This window comes from Spinacia oleracea, chromosome 2, assembly GCF_020520425.1.
Source record: "Spinacia oleracea cultivar Varoflay chromosome 2, BTI_SOV_V1, whole genome shotgun sequence".
Lineage (NCBI taxonomy): Eukaryota > Viridiplantae > Streptophyta > Magnoliopsida > Caryophyllales > Amaranthaceae > Spinacia > Spinacia oleracea.
Genome location: NC_079488.1, coordinates 107,541,810 through 107,566,202, shown reverse-complemented (window position 1 = coordinate 107,566,202; position 24,393 = coordinate 107,541,810). Strand labels below are relative to the sequence as shown.

The 24,393-nt window shown below is 35.2% G+C and overlaps 4 protein-coding genes across 4 annotated transcripts; 3 read left to right on the top strand and 1 right to left on the bottom strand.

The window, feature by feature from the left end:
- Window positions 1–3,328: 3,328 nt before the first annotated feature.
- Window positions 3,329–6,904, top strand: LOC110786644 (ras-related protein RABA3). The gene is made up of 2 exons (XM_021991209.2): window positions 3,329–3,945; window positions 6,208–6,904. The coding sequence occupies exons 1-2, from the start codon at window positions 3,701–3,703 to the stop codon at window positions 6,671–6,673; spliced, it is 711 nt and encodes a 236-aa protein (XP_021846901.2). The 5' UTR covers window positions 3,329–3,700; the 3' UTR covers window positions 6,674–6,904.
- Window positions 6,905–9,761: 2,857 nt separating this feature from the next.
- On the top strand, window positions 9,762–10,712 carry LOC110786635 (uncharacterized). The gene has a single exon (XM_021991198.2). The coding sequence runs from the start codon at window positions 9,874–9,876 to the stop codon at window positions 10,519–10,521; it is 648 nt and encodes a 215-aa protein (XP_021846890.2). The 5' UTR covers window positions 9,762–9,873; the 3' UTR covers window positions 10,522–10,712.
- Window positions 10,713–10,851: 139 nt separating this feature from the next.
- On the top strand, window positions 10,852–13,301 carry LOC110786629 (pentatricopeptide repeat-containing protein At5g08510). The gene is made up of 3 exons (XM_056837711.1): window positions 10,852–12,344; window positions 12,453–13,034; window positions 13,117–13,301. The coding sequence occupies exons 1-3, from the start codon at window positions 11,418–11,420 to the stop codon at window positions 13,129–13,131; spliced, it is 1,524 nt and encodes a 507-aa protein (XP_056693689.1). The 5' UTR covers window positions 10,852–11,417; the 3' UTR covers window positions 13,132–13,301.
- Window positions 13,302–13,406: 105 nt separating this feature from the next.
- Window positions 13,407–20,024, bottom strand: LOC110786621 (calcium-transporting ATPase, endoplasmic reticulum-type). Its single transcript, XM_021991175.2, has 8 exons — window positions 19,651–20,024; window positions 17,654–19,202; window positions 17,023–17,144; window positions 16,660–16,938; window positions 15,928–16,311; window positions 15,103–15,212; window positions 14,777–15,005; window positions 13,407–14,149 (listed from the first exon to the last, which is right to left on the bottom strand). Exons 2-8 carry the CDS (start codon window positions 19,137–19,139, stop codon window positions 13,577–13,579), a joined length of 3,183 nt encoding a protein of 1,060 aa, XP_021846867.1. The 5' UTR covers window positions 19,140–19,202; window positions 19,651–20,024; the 3' UTR covers window positions 13,407–13,576.
- Window positions 20,025–24,393: the final 4,369 nt, after the last annotated feature.

The following is a 24,393-nucleotide window of genomic DNA, read 5'->3' as shown; positions in this document are numbered from 1 at the left end:
AGAAAATATTACTCCCTCCGTCTCTTTTTGTTTTTTACGTTTGGTATTTTTCACGCGTTTTAACGACTAATTAATGTGCATTGAGATTTTTCTAAGTTTTTCATGTAAACGAGGAAAATTACGTTTATTTATAATGTTTTCACTCTTATCAAAATTATGATATTGGGAAAATGAGAAAAAAATAATGTCTTTATGGAAAAGTGTGAGGGATTAAATGACTCAATTGATTTAATTGGTTAATATAATAATTGGGTACAGATTTTGATAGAATATTAAATCATTTATGTGATAATATAAAAGGAAATGTAAAGAACATTTTGAAACACCCAAAAAGGAAAACGTAAAAACAAAAAGAGACGGAGGGAGTAGTAGAGTTACTAAGTGATTACTTCTTTTAGTAATTTCAGTTACTTCTTTTTATAATCCGCCCATCAGACGTTCCATCCCCAAGAAACTAAAAACAAAACAAGATCGTCGTCATTCAGATGATCAAGTGTTGGAATTATTGCGTCAACACATCAACACCAATAATATGGAGTTTAAAGATGTGAGTGATGCCAAGTTAATGTTGGAGAAGAAGCTTACACCTACTGATCTGAAATTAGCAAATCTTCAATGTGAATGTGTCACACCATCACCATCAAGTTGATGGTGTGACCGATCACACAAGAGACGGATTATTACGTTAATCACCTCGAAATTTTAAAATAGAGTTCACGGGGCTAAGTTAGTTTTCCCGGCAAACTTTAAAAATTAAAATTACACACACAAGAAGCAATATGTTAAAAATAATGGATGGGGCCAATTATGTAGGGACTCACCTATATAGAGTCCTTGATTCCTTATGAAGAGGCTCCCCCAAAGGCCCAAATCCAAACGGTGATTGACTTCCATGATTATTGAGTCTAAACTTTTGTCGGTGTAAAAGATAAGAACTTTCTGAACTTATGTGCCAAATTCACGCCTTCAAGTATTGTATTAGAGGACCAATTACAAAGAAATAGAGGTGCATTATTTATAAGAGGATTAGGACAATACATAATAATCTTCAATCTAACGGACTACGGAGTACTTGTTTTAGCCGTATGAAATTGAAATTGCCGACTCAACCAAATAAAGGACATCAACGAAAACAACACAAAGAAGCAATTACCTTTTCCCACTTCTATTTGAAAGCTTTGTGAGTAAGGAAGTGACATGTTTTTCACCCACAGAGAGTTTTTGCATCTTTGGTGGAATTGTAATAGTAAGTGCGGAGAGACACCTAACCAACATAAGTTGGTGGAGTTGATGAAGAACTCACTTTGTGACTTGGAGATCACATGTCGAACCCCATCAGCTATAAAAATGTTTGGCAGTAGCTCAAGCGAAAACCTGTGTAGCTGGACTGGTTAACTTGTGCTAGGTGTTAGTTCAGTAGAGTCACTTCTTATTACTTATTAAAAAGAAAAAGAAAAAAAAGTGTGAAGAGACAATATTTAGTAGAGTAAGTTTTATGTAGACGATCAGTCGATTAATTTTTACTAGAGATAATAATAATATCGTACACTAGTATAAGTACGAATATACTCACAATATCCTCTATTATTTTACTTCTCCGAAGTATTCTTTTATTGACTTTTTTGTGTGCGTGTATGTGTAATATCTTATATTTGTATTATGCTATATAAATTACAACTTACAACCTAGTCCCACTTACACGCGATAAAGAACTTAAAAAAGTTACCCTATATAACAACAATAGACATTTGTGACGGTCACAAGGACCACAATACAACATTAAAAACAAAACATTGGCTAAATTTCATAAGCCTGTACCTACAGATTTAAACACCGATCTCAAAATTCCGAGGACAATAACAAAGCCAACCATGAAATATTAGTCCGTTTTGAGTAGTTAATGCCTCAACATGGGAATAGCGGAATGTCTCAAATATTTAATAAAATTATTGAATAGCATCTTCATCTGCATATCGCATTAGGTCCCACAACTAGTCTTGGATTAAACTTAGATTAGTTTCTCATGTAGATAACATTTCGGATAATATTACCTACTGAGTACATTTTCAAATAATACACGTGAGTGTTCCACATTGATAAAAGATGCGATAATTAATTACCTAATACGTATAAGGGTATACTGATTGTTGCCATATCTTTAAAGGTGGAAAATCCTTTGATCTTATAAAGTGAATTATCTCTCTCTTAATAATAGGTGCAGTCTAAAAACCTATTATGTCCATTAAATATAAAATTTATCTTTGACAAAAAAAAAGTCACTTTAAAACATGATGATATTGTAATGAGCACGGTTTCAGAAAACTCATCTGAAAAATGAAAATTGAACATCAAACAAAAGGCCAAGTCTCTCCTGAAGTGAAAATCTCCCGAAAATTTGGCACATATTATGCCTCAAAGCATTGTTTAGGTACTCTGTATAGTAAATTAAGATAAAGTGTGGACCCGATTCCATAATACAAATCCCACTAGTGAACCACACTAAAGTTCAACAAACCCATCCCATGTGGTCTAATCGAGTCACAAACAGATCACAAATTACAAATAGGAGAGATGAACTTGATCATATGAACCCTTTTTTACAATCAGTTGTTAGTTGATTTGAGTAGATATTAGCCGTTAGTTGTTTGTATTAACGGATTAATACTTAAAGAGTATAAAACTAATCTTGATACTTCAACCATTATATTAAGCTTTTCATTGAGTTGGTTCTCTGACATGGTATCAGAGCCAGCGTGACGCAAATGTCACAGGTTCAAATCTCATCCACCCATCCTTTCAAAGTGGAATATTTCGCGCTGGGTATGAGGAGGCCTATGTTGTATCCATACTTCAATCCCAAATGACTTTCATGTGCGGGGGCGTGATAGAGTATAAAACTAATATTGAGACTTCAACCATCAGCTTAGACTTTTGGTTGAGTTGGTCATCTGACAAATACTTGTGTAAAGTGGTTGGTATAATATATCCATTAAAGACATTGACATAAAATGATGCAAGTTGGTAAGAGTTGTAATTTTAGATTATACTAGAATAAAATTGTCATTTAAAACCCACATCTTCAAACCCATAATGAAAAGCTCTTATATTGAGTTTTTTGATCACAAAACTCTATTCCAAATCTATCATCATTAGCTTTTTGAAATGGTAAAACATCGAATTCATCTCAAAAAGCTTTTTTTTTTTTTTCTTCCTCCAAACCTCTCGCAACCTAACACTCTCATTATCTACCACACCGTACACAAAAACACTCGATCTCAACCGTTAAACGAAGACCACACTAGTATACTATGCGAGCTAACAATAATAGTACTCCGTAGTAGCTAATGACAGATAGTTGACAAAAGAAAAACACTCTTTTGCAGCTAAGATTTACTATTCTTGTTCAACATTAATTGGTAGTTTTAGTACTCTCTTTAATAATAGTGGGTCATGACTCAACACTCCTCCTTTCCAATCTTTCTCTGCTTTAAATTTTGTTGTTCCCTCTTTTCTCAATTCCATATTTTTCTGATGGGTCCTCTAAATCTTTAAACTTGCTCCCACTAAATATATACAAGTATTTTCTACTCCTACCTAGTAGTATATTCTTCTGCTACATATCCTAAATCACATGTTCATCTTCTTACATCATAAATTATTAAGCAATTTCAATAATTTTCTTTATCAAAAATAGTAAAAGATGAATAAGGAGATGAATGGGTATGAAGAAGAAGCAGTGAAGGAGATGAGAATAGATTATGTGTATAAAGTAGTTGTGATTGGTGATTCTGCTGTTGGTAAATCTCAATTACTTGCAAGATTTTCAAAGAATGAATTCTCTTTTGATTCAAAGTCTACTATTGGTGTTGAATTTCAAACAAGAACTATTACTATTAAATCCAAACTTATCAAGGCTCAGATCTGGGATACTGCTGGCCAAGAAAGGTTCTTTATTCTTCCTCTTTCTCTTCTTCTAAGTTCCTATCTTGTTTTTGTGTTTCCTATCTTGTTTGATTCACATGTCTGTTTTTCCAAGTAGAAAATTCAAAAATTGTTTGATTGAACGATAACGGGATAACTTGTTAACCTAGCTAACTCTGTTAGTACTCTGTTAGTTAAGTGGCATATTTGGTAATACTTTCTATATTCAACTATGTACTCGTATTGTTTTAGGTGTTATCTTTAAGAAGTTTTTACTTCTTATTATCAAAATTAAATGTAACAATGTGTTTTTTGGTCATTTTATGTAATTGATCAGCTAACAGCTAACCGCCGTTGGCCAAACACTTTTGTTTAACGAGCTGATGCAAAACTCTAGTCAAATCATCTAATACAAACCGTTAGTCAAACCAGTTAATACAAACCGCTACCGCTAACCGCTAACTGTTGTTTGCCAAACAGGACCTATGTGTAAGCAAATCACGAATAATCAAGTGGCTATTCTTTTAGGAGCATAGTAATGAGTGAGCCTAATTCGTTCCGTGTTAGTTGTCTAACTTATTACACAAATAGACCCTTTTGTAGAAACAAATGTAGAGAACCGTAACAAGCTAATCAAGTAGTTTATCCCTGCATTTGGTAGTAGTATAAATGACAACTTTTGTGACATATCTTTGCCTATACCCTTACGGCCTTACCATATCTAGCTTCCCAAATTCCAAACCGAATTTTCGCATACGATTATGAACTTCTAGACATATATTGTACCTAGTTACTATCAATGATGTCTTTGCCTAGTGATAAAGACTGATGAGTGATGACCTATTTACAATAGTTGATACTTCCTCCATTTTTTAATAATTGCACTATCTTGATTTTAGCACTATTCACATATTTTTATATAGTTATTTTTGGTATTTATATGTAAGAAAAATTATATTCATGTGGGATCTTGTTAGATTCGTCTCGAAATATACTTTCAAATTATCAAATTTTTATAATTTTTTTAAATGTATAATAAGAGATATTAGTGGTTAAAATAGTGCATTGGCAAGCGTGAAATCACAGATAGTGCAATTAACAAAAAAAATAGAGGAAGTATGTTACCCGTTTGAATTTCAAAAAGCTTAATGTCAAAAGATGGAATACTCTTAAGATCTTTAAACGGGGTATCCAATGCCACGGTCGAATTGTATAACATGAAATTGTTGACTATGTAGAGGTAGTCGTGTTTCATTAAGAAGATAGTTAAAGATTTGATTGATATTATTATACGGAGTAGTAATTTAAATACAAACTTTAAGATGTTTTTAGCGGTCCGTAATCTTGTTTTTAGCGGATTATATGATTAATACTCCGTGGCAGAGTAGCAGATCCAATGCCTTGTTTAAAGGGACAGTTTGTGAGATTGACAATTGTTTATACACACACCATTCATAATACGAATGGACCTCAAACCTCGTCCAACTGTCCAATACAAATTCCTAAAATAGGAATTTATACAGAGTATTTGTGGAGTGTTAGCTTCTTAGTACAAGAAGAAATTATTAGATAGTTTGGCTGTTTGGGACCATCTAATAAGTTTCACATAACGTTTTTATCTTGTTTATGTACCTTTTCAACACGTGATTAATCGGTTTCATCTCACTTTTCATGATCTTCAAGACATGTACGGAGTATGTTATTTAATTTTATCAAATTAGTATAGCTTTTATTATTTCCAAAGATGATTATTATCCTGTCCCGACAAAAATAAGGTTATTATAAGGTTTATTGGTAATTAATGTGTGTTTTGACAATTTTATGCAACGATTTCTAATTTGTACTACCTTCTATAGCAACATTTCATATTGTAAAGAAATCAAGTATAAAACTAATTTTAGTCTTCAACCATCAGCTTAAACTGTTCTTTTCACCTTATTTCCACTTATTTTAGGATAAATAAGTTCAGATAAGTTCAGATACGTTCAGTTAAGTTCAGATAAGTTCAGATAAGATAAGTTCAGGAAAAATAAGGGTTGGTCAAGTACAATTTATAACTAAAATAAGTTTTGATAAGTTCAAATAAGTTCAGTTAAGTTCAGATAAGTTCAGATAAGATAAGTTCATGAAAAATAAGTAAAAATCAGGTGAATAGAACGCAGCCTTATTAGTTGAGTTGGTCTTATGACATGGTGACACAGACACAAAAGTCACGGATTCAGTTCTCATAATGCAGATGAATTATGAAGCAAGCTTATATGTGCTGTATACTTTCATGACTTGTAGGTACAGAGCAGTAACAAGTGCATACTACAGAGGAGCACTAGGGGCAGTAGTAGTATACGACATAACAAAAAGGCAAACATTTGATCATGTAGCAAGATGGGTAGACGAGCTTCGGGCCCACGCCGATAGCTCGATCGTGATCATGCTAATCGGAAACAAGGCGGATCTAGCGGATAAAAGGGCGGTCCCTACAGAAGACGCGGTGGAATTTGCACAGGATCAGGGCTTATTCTTCTCAGAGGCATCAGCATTGAGTGGTGACAATGTGGAGACTGCATTTTTCAGGGTGCTTGAGGAGATTTATAGTAATGTGACTTCAAAGAAGGCCTTAGACTGTGATTCTCCTAGAGGGAATAAATTGAATGGACACGGTTCGGCTTCGTTACAGGGCTCGAAAATCGATATTATATCTGGGTCGGATCTTGAAATTAGTGAGATGAAGAAGTTGCCTTCTTGTTCTTGCTAATTAATGCTTGTGATTCAACAGTTGATCTGCCTATTTGTTGTTCACTTGGGCACGAAAGTGTGATGTCTAGTGATCAAAGCTGTAAAATGTGGTAATTGTTACATTTGATCTCTAGTGTTTACACAAAAATCATATCTGAATATCTGATGATCACTTGTGTACAATTATGTGAATGTTGTCTGTACACTTAATTGGTTAATCTAATGATAAACCCCCAAAAGCTCCGCTTTAGCGATTACGTACCAAAAACGAACAAGTTAGATGGTTAACACCATTTGAAATGACTATAACACCCGACACTTAGCAAACATGAAAAATTAGAACCAGGGTTGGGTTAAAAGTTAAAACACCGACACTTTTGAGACTCGTTCCGGTTATCTTTGCTAATTTCTAGTTTTGTTTCTTTTTGGTTTTGAAAGTCATGTCATTTAGATTGAATCATGAATTAGAAAATAATCATACATGGCAATCGCATTGATTTTGAAAACTGACAACAAAAAATTGAAAACGTTGATTTTTGTTGTTTTATCATATTTTGGATTTTAATTTTACGAAAAACAAAAAATTGAAATAAAAAAACAACAGCGTATAACAAGGTTTTGAGTTTGTCATTTTCAGTGATGTTATGGTTGAAAATCAAGACGCGTTAGGCATTACTTATTATACTGTGTGTGGATTTAAGTACAAGTTTATCTTGTTTGATAAAATGATCATGTTATTAAGAGAGAAAGAGTTGCTGGAGATCGGAAATGTGTTGGTCAATCGTTGTCAATGATAATTCCCATGTGTGATGATCATGTTACTCCGTACTTTTATTTAAAGATAAAGAAGCTTAGCATTAATTTATAACTACTACTCGTAATAATGATGAACCAAAAATATTAGGTACACCTATAATGAGGTGTACAACTAAAGATGTTAGTTGTCAAAATATTAGGTTAAATTTACTGAAATTATGCGGAATAGATATGTGTTTGAGTTTCCCTTGCTCCAAGTTCTCACACACAATTATGATCACACCAAAAATAGTTTGGAGATCATTAATTTATACAAGACTCAAGTAGGAAGTACTGTACATAGTATGTGTTGATCATCCTCCATAATCTTCGTTAAGGTGGCCTATATGGGATAAGTCATAAGTGGGCATGTGAGTTCTGGTTAACAAGAGGACTGCCTTAAAATGGACTGATATAGAGAAATTAATTGGATCAGAAAAATGCTCTTTTTATTATGGTACCATCTACTAACCTAAGTTCGATTAATGAAACTTTTTCTAGTAAAGATACAATAGAAGATTCATTAAACAAAAACGTGTGTCTCTTCACCACATTTTCAACTATCTGATCTTATTTTTGTTCGAAGTTAACTTACTACGGAGTAAAACTTACTTTAGTATAAAGTGGAATAGGGGAACCCTTTTATTTTTTCTAGAAGCCCAAATCCATCTCTTGTGTTGTGGCAATTAAAACTTTATCAATAATATGAGCTTTTTTTAATGTTTTTTTGATGAAATAGTTTGGTCTTTTGTTGAGCGTAGTAATAAACTAATAATAAGGTGGCTCATAATTTAGCTCATATCTGACCTTGGAGTTTTGGCAAAGATTATGTTAGTACTATTTCCCTTTTAATGGATTCTCTAAAAAAAGTACGAGTTTTTTTAATACTCCCTTTGTCCCAAAATTATAGTTATGTTTTCTATTTCGGAAACGTCTCAAATTTATAGCCCTGTTTTCTTATTTGGACATTATTTTTTGCATATCCTTTTCCACTTTCTCATACACTATTCTACTTTTTACACTTTCTGATCATACACTATATTCCATTTTCCTATACACTTTTTCACTTTCTCCCATATACTATATCCACTTTTCTTAAAACCCGTGTTTTTAGTCAAACACGTCCATAATTTTTGGACAGAGGGAGTAGTAATTTCCACTAATATTAAGAATTTTGGTAGCCTTAAGAAAGTTTCTTAATACTTTATCTTTAACGAAAGAATTATACGAGATCGAAACAATTATCAAATTTACATTGACTAATATGAATCGGATGGAAATCGTCCTTGCGGCTACAACAAATCATTAGACCGTCTCTTCGAAAAGGCTGTATATTCTAGCGATATGTGCGAGAGATATCCCACGGTCCAAGATATTCATAACGATGGTAGTTTTGATGAAGGAATACCTTTTTTGATTCAATTTGTTATGTATTCGTTAAATTCGATTTCTATTATAAATGTCGTATGAATTTTTATTTAATGAACTGATTTTACATTCAAAAATAAAAGCTTTAACGAAAGTGCAAATGACCAATAGGGCGAAGGTTTGGGCCTAGCGAGGGGAATTAAATTTCACATGGAGGCATGAAGCCCTGACCAAAAGCCCTTTAAACCTGAAAATAGCCTCGACCGAAAATCTAGTTTAGTAGATCCATGGGCCATTACCCATAACCTTTCTATAGGTTAAAATTGTCAACTAATGGAGTTGTTAAAAAAGTGAATTGACCCGTTAACGTTTGATAAAATTTAAGTGACTAGTACAAATTTGATCCCCCACCAAATTCGATGGTTTGCATGGACATATTGAGTTATTGACTCCATTATTCAAGACGAGACATGACTCGAAACAAATTCACCCGATTTCAGAACTCTTTCAACTTTCACAAATTACACATTGTTTATTTATGTTAATAATGATAATTGCAATAATACTTATAATTATTGCGCAATATTTAGGATAATTGCGGTGAGTTTAAGATAAATTAAATATTCACAGTGCTATTAGTATAAGTCAAACAATCTTTTTAACAAATGTTTTTTAAGTTTTCGAAGTAAACACAACTTCAAACACATTCTTCATTTTTTGTACCCTTTATTTTTGTGGGAAGAAATTTCATTGATGATAGACAAAATTAATTAATTAAAAATTTGACTTGTTAACCACAAACATGACAAACACGAAGGCAAATACTCCACGAAAATGATTATGTGAAGGTTGGCAAACTTCATCAAAGAAAGGGACCCTTTCTTATTTTTGGCCTTTGGACGCAAAATCGACTATTCTTTTTATTTTTATTTTTAAAAAATGGGACAAATATTCTACTTGCTAAAAATGAAGCTAAGTAAAATCTTATCTTGAACAAATATACAAAACGAAGAACAAAATCTTTCAACCACCAAACCAATTTTACCCTCCAAAAATATGGATACCTTATCAAGCTCCATCCCAAACTTGCAAGTCCCTAAACCATTCAATCCCAATCACCACCTAAAACCCCCTCTTCTCCCCCACCACCACCACCAACGCCACCCATCCTCCACCACAAAGACCACCGCCACATCATCAATCTCCACACTCCCACAAAAAGACAACTTTACCCCTATCATCTCCTCTTACAATCCCCAAAGGACCCCTTCCCCTTCCAAGACCTCTACCTTATCATCACTGAAAGTAACACCCCCACGCGCCTCCATCCACCGCCGTGCAGCAAGTGGATACGCCGCTGCGCTTTTGAACATATCTCAGAACAACGGCACCGTTTTAAGGGTTGAAAAGGACGTGAGGAGGCTGTTAATGGCGGTGTTTCGGAACAACAATGGGAAAGTGAGTGAATTTATGAGGGATGAGTGGGTAGAGGAGAGGGAAAAGGGAGAGGTGGTGATAGAATTATTGGAAAGGGGGAAATTTGAGGGGCATTTGGTTGGATTAGTGAAGATGTTGGTTAATAAAGGCCAAAGTGTTGAGTTGGTAAAAGAAGTTCTTGAAGAGTTTATAAGGGTTTTTCATCAACTTATTGGTGGTAGTGTTGCTCATGCTCCAACTCCAACTACTAGGTTGTTTATGTCTTAAGTAGATTCAATAATTAATCATTAAGGAATTTTCGAACATTTGGACTTGTTTGATCATCAATTGTTTTGTTAATCAATTTTAACGTACGTTGTTGTTTTTTATAATCCGTACATGTACTACTTATATGATATATTTTTTTTCATGTCCAAAAAACGAAATGATATTCATGATGTGGTTTGAGGTTTTGATTAGTAAGCATTTTGTATTTGTTTAAAGATTGTTGGTGAAAAGAAATATGTCTTGTTTAAAATATTTTTTAAAGCGTTCATGATTGTGGTGTTTGTGAACATATGTTGAGTACGAGTTGATGCAAATTGTTAATGTATTGACTAATTTGGTGTTTGTGTTACTTGCGGATTCAGGAATTGAGAAATGAGGTACGAGAATTATTTTATTATAACAACATCAAAAGCTTAACATACTCATTTTGCCAATTTTGGTCCAAACAAAATCTAAATTAATCATTCGACTAGATCAAAGGGTCTTATCTTAAGATTTTCTTCACATGCCATGTCAGTATTTCACTATTATTAAATAATCAAATTATTTTTAAAATTCAATCAAATTTAGTTATTCACCCTTCATACTTATTTAAAACTTGTATATTTATGCACCATTTTATTATTTTATTCAATTCACACAAGGAGTTTTAGGTGAAGTCTTAGTTTGTCAAGACTTGGTTGAAGACTTTGTCAAAAACTCATCCACTTCAATGCTACAAATTACTTTGTCTAATTTTAAGACTAAGTGAATCATATATCACGTGGGATCACGCTCTTACTCCCTGGTCCTTGATTAGAGTCCAAACAAACCTTATTTACCTTTTCCCTGCACTTTGGATCCCACTCTCCCAGTAGTAGAATCAGTTGAGTGATGCCAGAAATTACAGCTTTGTTATGAATCAAACGAAACAAATCCACGCATTCTCCCTCAGAACCGGCATCAATTACACTCAAATTCTCATCAACAAGTTACTCAAAATCCCCAACATTTCTTATGCACGCCAACTGTTCGACCTTATCCCTCAACCAACTACCAATCAATTCAACAAGCTTATTCAAGCATACTCTTGTCATGGCCCTCAAAAACAATGTTTCTCTCTATATTCCCAGATGTATGAACGCCACTGCCTCCCTAATCCACAAACTTTCACCTTTCTTTTCGGTGCTTGCGTTTCTCTTTGCTCCCCTCGGCTTGGGAGGATGATCCACGCTCATTTCATTTTATCAGGGTTTAAATTTGATGTTTTTGCTACAACTGCATTAGTTGATATGTATTCTAAGCTGGGTTTAGTAGAATCTGCTCGTAAACAATTTGATCGAATGGAATATAAAGACACACCCACTTGGAATTCTATGATTTCAGGGTATGCTAGGTGTGGGAAGATGGAGGAAGCAGAGATATTGTTTCAGCTAATTCCATTTAAAAGTGTGATTTCTTGGACAACAATGATATCTGGGTATTCACAAAATGGACAGTATGTAAATTCCCTGAACACTTTTTTGTCAATGGAGAAGAAAGGAGGATTAAAGCCTAATGAAGTGAGTGTAACTAGTGTTCTTCCAGCTTGTGCTAATCTTGGTGCATTGGAGGTCGGAGAGAGAATTGAAAAGTATGCGAGGCAAAAAGGTTACATGGATAATCTGTTTGTAAGCAATTCCCTACTGGAATTGTATTCAAAATGTGGTAAACTTGATAGAGCAATGCAGTTGTTTAACGAGATTCGTGACAGGAAGAATCTGTGCTCTTGGAATTCAATGATGATGTGCTTTGCTATACATGGAAGATATGAAGAAGCTCTTCATTTATTTCGTTTAATGTTGGTAAGACTTCTCTCCTTTATCCCATCGTTTTTTTAATGAAGTATTCATTTCAAATTTCAATACATGTTATACTACAAGTCATTGATTTATGTATGTTGTGGTTGATAGAGAGAAGGTATGGTGCCCGATGCTATAACTTTTGTTGCGGCTCTGCTGGCTTGTACGCATGGTGGTAAGATAGCGAAAGGCAAAGAATTATTCGAATCAATGAAGGATAAGTTTGGAATCATTCCAAAGTTAGAACATTATGGTTGTATGGTTGATCTTCTTGGTCGTAAAGGGAAACTCAATGAAGCTTATAATCTTATACAAACTATGCCAATGAAGCCTGACTCTGTGATATGGGGCACCCTTTTAGGGGCCTGTAGTTTCCATTGTAACGTCGAGGTGGCAGAGAAGGCGGCAGAGGCCCTTTTTGAGCTTGAGCCGTGGAATTCAGGGAATTACGTCATTCTTTCTAATATTTATGCTTCAGTTAAGAGATGGGATGGAGTTGTAAAGCTGAGAAAGATGATGAAGGGAAACCAAGTAACAAAATTAGCTGGGTATAGTTGTATTGAAGAGGCAGATCAAATTCATATGTTCATTGTTGAGGATAAATCTCATCCAAAATCGAATGAGATTTACGCAGTGCTGGAAAATGTATATTGCAAGATCATGAAGAATGACAGTAAAGATGATATTGATTTGGTTGCTTAAATTACCTGTTCTTGAATTTATTCTTAAACTTCTATACAATATTATTTACCTGTCATCTTTGGTGATCTAACAGTTTGCCTTGATTTAATCTCGTTGGTCAATTATCTGGCTTTCCCAGTGGAAGTGGATCAGCTACGTTTTGGCTGGCGTGCAGCGTAACTTGTCATTGCAGCACAATTATATGCAAACAGGTAAATAGATCGAACTCATTACCATAGTATTTTTAGCTTTATTACTATGAATCAGCTGAAAAATCACTGAAACTCAGCCATTTTTATAAATGCTATGTTTGGAACAATTAGCGTTCACTTTATGCTAACTTGCCGGGAAATGGCAGTCGGAAAAAAGGAATGAAACAGAAAAGAAAAAGAAAAACCACATTCCTTTGTTGTTATAATGTACATGGACAATTACAACTGAGTCTAACTCTAAACCATATGCTATAATCATATGGAAAAACAAAGTTATATATATCATGCCATTGCTTTTCATATCCACTCCATCAGTTAAGTTCCTAGAACAGCAGACTTTTTCTACATTGCCTTCACCTTCAACTTCTTTGTCATCATCTTTCTTCTACTCCTTCCTATTAACTTGAGAATTTCATCGAGAAGGATCACAGGAGCCGAAACAATGATGACCAATAACCACTCAGAAGAACTCAATGGAACAATCCCAAACACATTTGCCAGTATAGGAACATACATTATAAGACAGTGAAGCCCGAAAGAGAGAGACATGGCAATCAACAACCAAGGGTTTCTCCATGGCGGCATTGTGATCAGACTGTTGTCTTCCGAGAGGGCATTTAGGGAATTGAACATTTCTATTGCCACTAAAACAGAAAGTGATAGTGTCATTGCCTTCACTTTACCAACAGTAAAATAGTCGCATGGATTTGTGAAGCTTATGATGTTCCCTCCTGCAACTGTGAATGGGGAAGCAGTGAAGTTCGACCATGAAGAGCACTCTCCCCAGTTTTGGAGCTGAGATAAGTGTACGAGTGTGTGGCCATCGCTTATGAGATTGATACCCAGAAAAGAAGGTTGAGTAAACCATAAGACAAAGATTCCGACTGTTGCCACCCCAACATAGGAACCAATCACCTGTAGCAATTGGAGGTATCATCAGTTAAACAGTAACTGAACATAAAAGGACTTTTATGCATCCTTCGTGAATTATGGCCTCACTCCTCTGCAGTTTTGATGCAGGGATTAGGATTCCCTTTTCTGGTAAGGATTGGGGGGGAGCCTAGACATATGTACTCTCAGGCTCGTTTGTTTCAACGGAAAACATTTTCAAAGGAAAATGATTTAACAATTTCAAGGGAAAATAATTTTTCTTTGTTTGTTTCCTTGGGAGAAAAATTACAAAGAAAGAAAACATAGAAGAGGAAAGGAGAGGAGAGAAAAGGAAATGTAAGGGATTAGAGTGGAAAATGTGGCATTCCTTCTTTTCAAAAGGAAATTTGGTTTCCAAAAAACAAACGAAGGAAAATGGAAAATCATTTTCCAGACAGGTGTTTTCCTTCGAACAAACAGAGCTTTGTCCTTAACCTGTCCATAAAGGCCATCTCTGAAAGATCCACAGGAGTAAATACCAATATCTAATGTAAGAGATTAGTGAAGGAAAGAGTACTGAAAACCTAAGTATGCAAATAGTAAAAACCATGCTTCTTCGTTAATTATGAAGTACCGGAAATAAAAGTATGCAAACAGTTTGCAAATACGCACCAGGTATCGGAAGAGAACCCAGGAATTGATAAGAGCATCATTGCTTTTACGGGGTGGTTTCTGCATGATGTCTACATCTGCAGGGTTGAAACCTAGGGCGGTTGCAGGTGGGCCATCGGTGACCAAATTCACCCACAAAAGCTGCACAGGTATCATACATTCTGGAATACCAAGTGCCGCGGTCAAGAATATAGATATGACCTCCCCTACATTTGATGATATCATGTACCTGCACACACAGATAGAAGAGAGAAGGGGTTTGAACATTAGTAACCAATCCAAAGGATAAAGCTTTGTGGGTGGATGTTAATAGGAAATCACCATACCTAATGAAAGCTTTCATGTTGTTATAAATTGAGCGACCCTCAGCAACAGCGGAAACTATGCTACTGAAGTTGTCATCGGCCAAAATCATATCTGCAGCTTCTTTTGCCACCTGAATCACTTTGTCATTTTAGTTCTGGGAATATACAGGGAATGAGATACAAGACTGCCTATCTTGACATTCATGAATGTGGATGTGCCAAGAATCGAGTGGACTTCAATGTGAAGCTCAATGTTATCGAGGTTTCCTTCTGAGTAAAATCTAGTTACCTACTAAAAGATTGGTTTCCCTGTGGGTTGAGATCCCCTCGTACTAGACCTGGTTATTGGATAGGGTAGTCCAATGGACATAGGGTTTGGGTCATGTTAATATGGTTTCCCTGTGGGTTGAGATCCCCTCTTACTAGACCTGGTTATTGGATAGGGTAGTCCAATGAACATAGGAATTTATTGAACATGACCTTTATTGGAAAGGATCAATATAGGGCCAAACTTATAACACAATATTTTCAAAAACTAAAATAGTTATGATATAAAAAATTATGTGGATAGCTCTGTATTCACTTGTACTCGCATACGACCTTTTTTTTATTATTATTATTATGATTTTCCCTTGTTTGTTTATTGACACGCCCACTATTGGCCCGTGACCCGCTATTAACCCACTAAAATTGACATTTTCATTACATGACCCGCTTTTGACCTGCATCGACTTTGACCCAACCCGCCCAATAACCAGGTCTACCTCTTACCCCTCCCAACCTCACGCAGAAAGTTCCCTCGGGGACCAGTAAGTACTTGGTCAAGAAAAAGAAGTGAATGTGTACCTCAGTTCCAGAAATGCCCATTGCAATGCCAATGTCAGCGAGTTTGAGAGCAGGAGCATCATTGACACCATCTCCAGTCATAGCAACAATTTCTCCCATATCCTTAAGCATCCTAACAATTTCTTGCTTGTGTTTGGGTTCAGCGCGAGAGAAAACCTTGCCTCCAGGTCTAGACAAAATTTCAATCTGTTCTGAAGAGGAAAATCCCATGAATTCTCTGCCAGTGAAGCTTCTTCCCTTTAGCTCTTCACTGTTACCAAACAACTGAATTTCTTGACTGATGGACTCAGCTGTTGACTTGTTGTCTCCAGTAATCACGATCACTTTGATCCCTGCTTGTCTACAATCACCCATCGCTTGTTGCACTTCCTCGCGAGGTGGATCCTGTTCCATTTAAAGTCTTAGGGCATGTTTGGTATAAATTTAAGAAAGGAAATACATAAGGGGAAATGGTAATTTTAACTATTACCATTACAAGTTGTTTGATATACCTTGAGAAAAGAATCATTTGTCACAAATAAGGATTGACGAGAGTAACAATTTTGTTACCATAGGGTTGGGAGAGGTAAGAAATGGTGGTAATTGTTATCATTAGGAAAAGGGATTGTGTTATCATATCAAATTCCATTTCCATTACTCAAAAACATTATAACAAACATGCTCTTAGAAGAGTAACTAGCTTGCTATGAATGACATAATAATCAAAGTTATGAAGGGGGAAAAAGATCTCACCATTATACCAACCACCCCAACAAAAACAAGGTCGCTCTCAATTTCTGGGTAGCAAGCGGGATCAAGGAGCTTCTTATGGGCTGGATGACTTTCATTGGAGTAATCAGAAAGCTCATCCAAGTCATCCTTGTATGCTAATCCCAGACATCTTAATCCCTTTGAGCTCATCTCAAGCTGTCTCATCAACAACAATTGCTTGCAGGATTCATCGATTGGACAAATTGATCCATCTGCTAGTTGAACATGTGAAGTGCGCTCCAATAAACTCTCAACAGCACCCTGTTAACTCATTGCTTTTAATCACATGATTTGTTTACAGCAAATGAAATGAGATACTATAAGTTAGCAGCTCATTAAACTCACCTTAACCAGTAGACGGTTGTGCCCAGTTGGCTCCTGAACGATGACACTCATAGACTTGCGAAATCTGTCAAACTCAAGTGTGGCCAACCTCTTTGCCCTCTTTGCCCACCAGTCGCAGCAAACTGCCCATCAAAATATAAACACCAGTATTATTTTTCATAGATCAATATCTACCATTAGACCTGGTTATTGGACATGGTAGCCTAATGGGTATAGGGTTCTTATCGGGCAAGGCTCGTATTGGACAAGATCTTTTTGGAACATGGTCAATATAGGACCGAACTTAAAACACAATAATTTTGACCCACACCGACTCTGACCCGACCTGCTTTTGACCCGCATCGACTCTGACCCAACCCGCCCAATAACCAGTTCTATCCACCATTTTCTCTATACAACAAAGTTTTTACAGCTGAATTCTAAATTCTAGGATTGACCAGGGAGAATCAGGGATGGTGCACTGAATAGCATTTCCATCTTCCTCCGAGTAGCAGGGGTTGGATTTTAGTTGGGGTGTTATGAGTAGGTAGAATAAAGCACCTGGTTTTAAGAGGGCATTGCTGTAAATATTTGTGCTACCAAAATCATCAAAAAGAAATTACTGCGAGAAGATTAAGTATAAGCTCCTCACCTAGTTTGATGGTGGTACGGTCAATCATATAATTAGCAGCAAGCTGCATGTCGCGGATTTTGTTCCTGACCTTAGCATCAGGAACACCCATCTTCTCAACTAAAACTTTAAGAGCTGCTTCAGTAGGCAAACCGGTAGCTTGATATGCACGGCCATTGCAGAAAATCCCTGCATCATTACAGACAGCAGATATTTCTGCCACAGCTTGAAGGTTCGCGTCCATATTATAGCAACTCCAATCCACTATCCCACCATCCTTAGGATCATACGTAGTACCATCAACTTTAAAAACGCGGGAAGTTGTAGTTTTCCCTCCCAGAGTAAAGAACTCGGTCACAGCCATCTGGTTGGTTGTCAGAGTGCCTGTTTTATCCGAACAAATGACAGTCGTACACCCTAACGTTTCCACACTTGGTAGCTTTCGAACAATGGCGTTCTTTTGTGCCATCTTCCTTGTGCCTAAAGCCAAACAAGTTGTAATAACTGCAGGTAACCCTTCAGGGATAGCAGCTACTGCAAGTGCAACTGCTATCTTAAAATAGTAAGTACACTTCTCGAAAGAGAATTGAAAATTTGTAGGCCAACCATTAACAACATCCCAAGAAAGGAAGTATTTGTAGTTAATAACCCAAACAAGAAGGCAAACAATTCCAATAAATGTAGTAAGCCTACTACCAAATTCATCAAGCTTCTTCTTTAAAGGAGTCTCGCTTTCATCTAATGAAGCCTCGTGAATTTGAGTCTGAATCTTCCCAATCTCGGTATTCATCCCAGTATCAACAACAATGCAAAGACAAGCACCATTAGCAACCGTTGTCCCTGCAAAAAGCATGTTCTCTTTTGCCTGTAACTCACAATCATCTTGAAAAACAGGCAAAGTGCACTTCAAAACAGGCATTGATTCACCAGTTAACGAGCTTTGTTCGACTCTCAAAGTCGAAGTTTTCAGAACCGCAACTCTCATATCAGCTGGAACTTTATCACCAACTCGTAATTCAACAATGTCACCTGGTATCAACTCCCTTGAAGGTAAGTCCGGGACAAGGTAACCGTCTCTAATAACCTTAGCAGACTCACACTGTAAATCCTTGAGTGCTTCAAGGGCTTTTTCGGCATTAGTTTCTTGCCATACACCAACAATGGCATTAAGAACAAGGATCAACACAATAACAAAGGGTTCAACATATGCTTCAAAACCGGATTCCCCAGATTCCCGGCCATGGATATAAGCAAGTATGAATGATATAAAAGCTGCTATTATTAGTATTTTTACAAGCATATCATCAAATTGTTCTAACACAAGATGCCATAAAGGTTTCCCTTTTTCCTTGTCTAATTCATTCCATCCATGCTTATCTCTTCTCTTTTCCACTTCATAACTGCTCAAACCCTTGTCTAGTTTGACATTGTACTCTTTTAAGCATTTGTCAACTGACCATGACCAAGCTGGAAATGGTGTTTCTTCCATTGATGACAATGCTACCATTGCAAAAACTCACAACCCCAAATTCTCAATTCTTAAAATGTTAAATCCATCTTTTTTTCTCTCCTATGTAATAAAAGTTCACACAACAACAGGAGAATCAATTAATAAGAAACCTGAATTTCAAACTAGAAATTCAAATTCAAATTCAAAATAGAAAAAAAAAACATTCCCTTTTGTGTAGGTTATACTAATCAATTGAGTCTGTCTTTTGGTGATAAAATGTCAAATCAAACCAAGGTGAAGAATACAAAAACGTAACTCAGTCAAACAGTTCTTCAGTCTTAATCAAACTAATCAAAGTCGTGTTAGCAACTAATATAATTAATTTCTCTTTCAAATTCAAAATTCAGGATTTTCCAAAGTGAAGAAAAAGTTGACATCTTTTTATTAATTTGACAACTTATGGACACAACCCATGTAAGCAAATCAACAGAAATACAATTCTAATGAAATAAAAACTTTGTCAAAAATGAAGTAAAATTCTTTGAAACAGAGGAATTGAAAAACTTACCTGAAAAACAGAGGAAACACCACGGAAATTTACTTAGTCCCGCAAAATTGGAAAATTCTGCAACCAATTTATAGATTTGTTTTGTTTGTTTTCTTGTTTTGCAGTTATTGAATAATCAAGGTAAGTGACAAAAACATAAAAATAGAAAAAAAAAAGGATAGGAGAGAGAAAAAAGAATTAGCAATTAGGTAAATGATTCTATGTCACAGACAGAGTGGCTTGGATACAAAGCATTCTGAAGAAGTACAACAACAACAAAATTATACCAAAAAAATTGTAAAGAAAGGAACCAAAATTAAAGTTTAAAAAGGAAAATCTGGAAGTTGGAACTGTCGAGGATGGTTCGTTTCTTTAAACTTTAGCTTTTGTGTTGTTTCATGTTAGTGCTCTCTCTGTTATTTTTTATAATAACTATTTCCAGTTTAAATTTTGAAAAAAAAAGTTGGTAATGCGCATGATTTTTTTTTTTGGGCGAAGGTAAAAACGATTGTCTTGTGGGACTGAATCACGTACGGATCAATCCAAACGGAATAGATTTTTTGTGACCGCCTGTTCTGTTCACCTTATTTGCACTTATTTCAGAAAAAATAAGTTCAGATAAGATAAGTTCAGGAAAAATAAGTGTTGATCAAATACAACTTATAACTAAAATAAGTTTTGATAAGTTTTAATAAGTTCAGATAAGATAAGTTCAGAAAAAATGATGAAAATCAGGTGAATAGAACGCACCCTCGAAATCACGTACAGATCAATTCAAACGGAATAGATTTTTTTTTTTTACTGAAATCACGTGTGGATCAACCCAAACGGAATAGAATTTTTGTGAGTGTGTGTAGGATAAAAGATTTCACTGCAAAATGTCTCAAGTAAATAGGGAGTTGCACATGTGTTGAGCTGTGTAGGCCTGCGTGTCTCGTGTCCTAAGGGGATGTGCTTGGAACAGGTTAAGGAAAAGTCGTGTCATGTCATACACATGCCTCTCAATAAATGAGGCTCATGCACGACCTGACCTACACGTCGTATTGATTCGGGTTGTGCCAACAGACCTTATAATAATTTTAAGATATTGTGTTAATGAGCAAAAATAAGTGTACTGGCTTGTAGAACATGATAAGTTTCTAAAATATTGTCCATGTACGACACATTGGCGTTTCTCTAGTGTCGGGCCAAGTTTGTGCCAGACGCAAACAACCCGCATGCCGGCCCTAGCCCACACGTTCAGCTCCACCGGTGAAGAATTGAAGATTGAGAAAATGCATAAGATGTGGTGGTGTTGACATTATTGCAGAGAAGAAATTTCAACAAAAAAAAAATCACATTATTATGGGGAAGATGGAAATTAAAACTGTCCTTTGAGCTGTAGGGCATAGTATATTAAGGGCACCAACCAAATCACCATTGTCCCAAAGCATATTCTCTACTTTTAAAGGGAGAATAGAAGTTGTTTGTGTCTTTTGGGCTTTAATTAAATGATTAGATGGTTGGTTGACAACCCAACATATTAGGATTGGAAAAGGTGTTATATTTCAAATTGGAAGTACCAAATCCTTGTGTCCTTATTGAAAAAGAAAAACCACCACATTATTAGCTTCAAAAAAAATCAAAATGCAAGTCAATTAACCACCTTTTGTGTTTGAATTTGTTAGGACCACTATTGAACCAATCCTTTGATACTTTCCCTTGAAGAAAACGCATCAATTTGTCCATAGATGGGAAATTATGAAGGACGATGATAAAGGTCGCAAGTTGCGACAACATTTAGTTGTCGCAATCTTACGTGTCGCAGTTTAATTGATACATATAAGCGCCACGTAGGCTATGCGTCATCATAATATTTTTACTATTAATTCAATATTTCTACTACGAAAATATGTATATAAGGTAGTCGATATAAAAAAGGAAAAAAATTAGAATATTAAGATTTTCCAACCTTTTTTTACAACATGTATAATAAAAAATATAAGTTAAATATTTTAATTTCCAATTTAAATCATGACACATAAGCATGTCATGTCATCATTGTGACACGGCTTAAAGGTTTATCATTTTCGAATTATGAATATACGATCTCCTCTTACATACTGAAACGAGAACAACAATAAGGATTAAAGAAGGTGATGTAAAATAACGACAATACAAAAAGAATAATCTTTAATGCGGAGAATTCCCTCACGCAGTAGCAGCGGATGAATATGACTAAATTATTTTTGAACATTATTTTAACTACGGAGTACTCCGTATTTTACTAAACAAGTACAAGGTGTACCAAAGTCAATAATTGAGTCAATTCTCAAAGTAGCTACAAATGGAGTCCATATCAAATTATCGATGGAAGTAAATAAAAAATTGGGAATCCATTATCAATGGAATAAATACAGCAGGCTACTGTTGAATTATCTCATGTCGCTTTTCACCAACTTCAGATAATTAAATTACCACTACTTGTACTGATGTTTCTGGGAAACTTCCTTAGTCAAACTCAGGAAATACTTCGCATCAAATAAATATATCTACCCTTTGGACCAAGTAATGCTAATTAGCATAATCTAATGTAGTGTATATGCATCACCAAAAAGATATGGAACTTTAATCAATATCTTCTGCAACTCATGAATACATACGGAGTATGAAGTAACTACTCCATCCATTCCACGTTACTCGTGATATTCTCTTTGGAGGACCCCGTGTTCGGTCCCCTGCAACAACAATTGGAAGGGACTGGAACCTATCTATTGAAACTCGCTCCAAATTCGTATTAGCCCCAGGGGTGAACCGGGTAGTAACACCAAACAAAAAGATTGTATATCTCTTCGGTTTTCCCACTGGAAAAAGTTTAGTCGATCTCCACCTTCTCTCATTCAATTAAAAAAATAACACTACGTTAACTCCTATCTGCATATCACATCTAAAGAGTAATTTTCAATAAAAAAAAACAATTGATAATCAAATTCCATTTATCACCTAGAATCTTATGCAAAGACGAGTGCAACGAATAATGTGGGACGAAATGAGTAATAAAAAATGATTTGGTTGGTAAAACCATAGAAACTGCACAAAATGGAGGAAGTTATTTTCAGTTTGACACATTTGGAGAGCCAAGCATCACTGACTCAGTTTGCATTAAATGTGCATAAAATAGAGGAAGTTGCTTTTGCCTTGACGCATTTAAAAAGGCAACTGCCTCTCATGGATTATAGAGTGATAAACACATTGCAACTGTACAAGCCTCGCTGATTAACTTCACATACAAACTTGCACAAAATAGATAAAGTTGCTTTCGATCAGTTTCAAGCATTAAAGACGAAGGGATAAACACAGTACAAGTCTCATTGACTCACTCTTCATAGGAACATGCATATTGATTGTATTGTATATTTGTATGCACACAAAGCCAAGAAGGCCAAAAACACAATTAATTTGCCTTTATAATTGGCAAGAAGCAACCATCCACTAATACCTTAACAATGATAAAGGTCGCAACATGCGACCTTTAAGCCGTGTCACAACGATGACATGGCATGCTTATGTGTCATGATTTAAATTGGAAACTAAAATATTTAACTTATATAACCTATTATACATGTTTCAAAAAAAGTAGGGAAATCTTAATATTCTAATTTTTTTTCCTTTTTTATCTCGAATATCTTATTTACATATTTTCATAGTAAAAATATTGTATTGATAGTAAAAATAATCTGATGATGGATACCCTACGTGTCACCTATGTGTACCAATTAAATCCCGACACGTAAGATTGCGACAACTAAATGTTGTTGCAACTTGCGACCTTTATCATCACCCATCTTAATATTTCTAGGGTATCCCATCCGATAATTCATACTTAAATGCTTCTGCGAAACTTCCTTAGTCGAAGTCAAGAAATTAAATATCAAATAAATATATGTTGCAATCCACACTCATCTCTTATGGACCAAGAAATACGAATTAGTTTAAACTAATGTAGTGTATGCACCAAAATATAAGAAACGAAATTCTAAGAAATTTCTTCTGCAACTAATGAATTAAATAGAGTTGTTAACTAATACAGTAATACTCCGTATATTCCTTTTGTACAAGTTGTACCCACCTATAAGTGCTCCGACATTGGACATGCAAATAGGAAAGGACCTTATAATCTATCACCTTATAAGTTAAGAGTGAAACCAAACTCTTGTAATAAACAAAGCACTACAAGCCTCACTAGCTCATGTCAGAGGTTACTCTAGAAAAATCTACATGAGTAATGAAAAATCAAGTGATGGTGTATCTAGAAGCATCTAGGACATGTGATGTGGAATCATGTAATATTAGATAATTGTAGAAAAATCTAGAAAGTATGATACACCAACTATAAATAAGTTGTATGCATAAGTTGAGAGAATGAGCTAATCAAGATAGCTCCACAAAAAATATGAGTGAGGGTAAAAACAAGAGAGATAAGTGAGACACATGACGTCTCGCAAATATTATTGTAAAATTCTTATTAATGTAATCAATGATAAAAATACAATTTTATAATATTATTCGGGTCCATCAAAACTTCTGCGTGCGTCCTCAAATCTAATATATATATATATATATATATATATATATATATATATATATAAAGGGGAGTTTTTTTGAAAACATTTAGAGCGTCCACGTAGGATTTCCACATCATCATATATAATTAAGTTATTAACTAATTAAATAATTAATATTAGAGTCTTTGTCATTATTGACCACTTAATATGATAAGATGGT

Bases quoted from the DNA above. Each gene is read 5' to 3' on its own strand.
- LOC110786644 (XM_021991209.2), top strand. From the start codon at position 3,701: ATGAATAAGGAGATGAATGGGTATGAAGAAGAAGCAGTGAAGGAGATG. The intron at 3,946-6,207 runs GTTCTTTATTCT...CATGACTTGTAG, and splicing joins GATACTGCTGGCCAAGAAAG to GTACAGAGCAGTAACAAGTG.
- LOC110786635 (XM_021991198.2), top strand. From the start codon at position 9,874: ATGGATACCTTATCAAGCTCCATCCCAAACTTGCAAGTCCCTAAACCA.
- LOC110786629 (XM_056837711.1), top strand. From the start codon at position 11,418: ATGAATCAAACGAAACAAATCCACGCATTCTCCCTCAGAACCGGCATC. The intron at 12,345-12,452 runs GTAAGACTTCTC...TGTGGTTGATAG, and splicing joins ATTTATTTCGTTTAATGTTG to AGAGAAGGTATGGTGCCCGA.
- LOC110786621 (XM_021991175.2), bottom strand. From the start codon at position 19,139: ATGGTAGCATTGTCATCAATGGAAGAAACACCATTTCCAGCTTGGTCA. The intron at 17,145-17,653 runs GTGAGGAGCTTA...TTTGATGGGCAG, and splicing joins CCGTACCACCATCAAACTAG to TTTGCTGCGACTGGTGGGCA. The intron at 16,939-17,022 runs GTGAGTTTAATG...ATGAGTTAACAG, and splicing joins ACAACCGTCTACTGGTTAAG to GGTGCTGTTGAGAGTTTATT.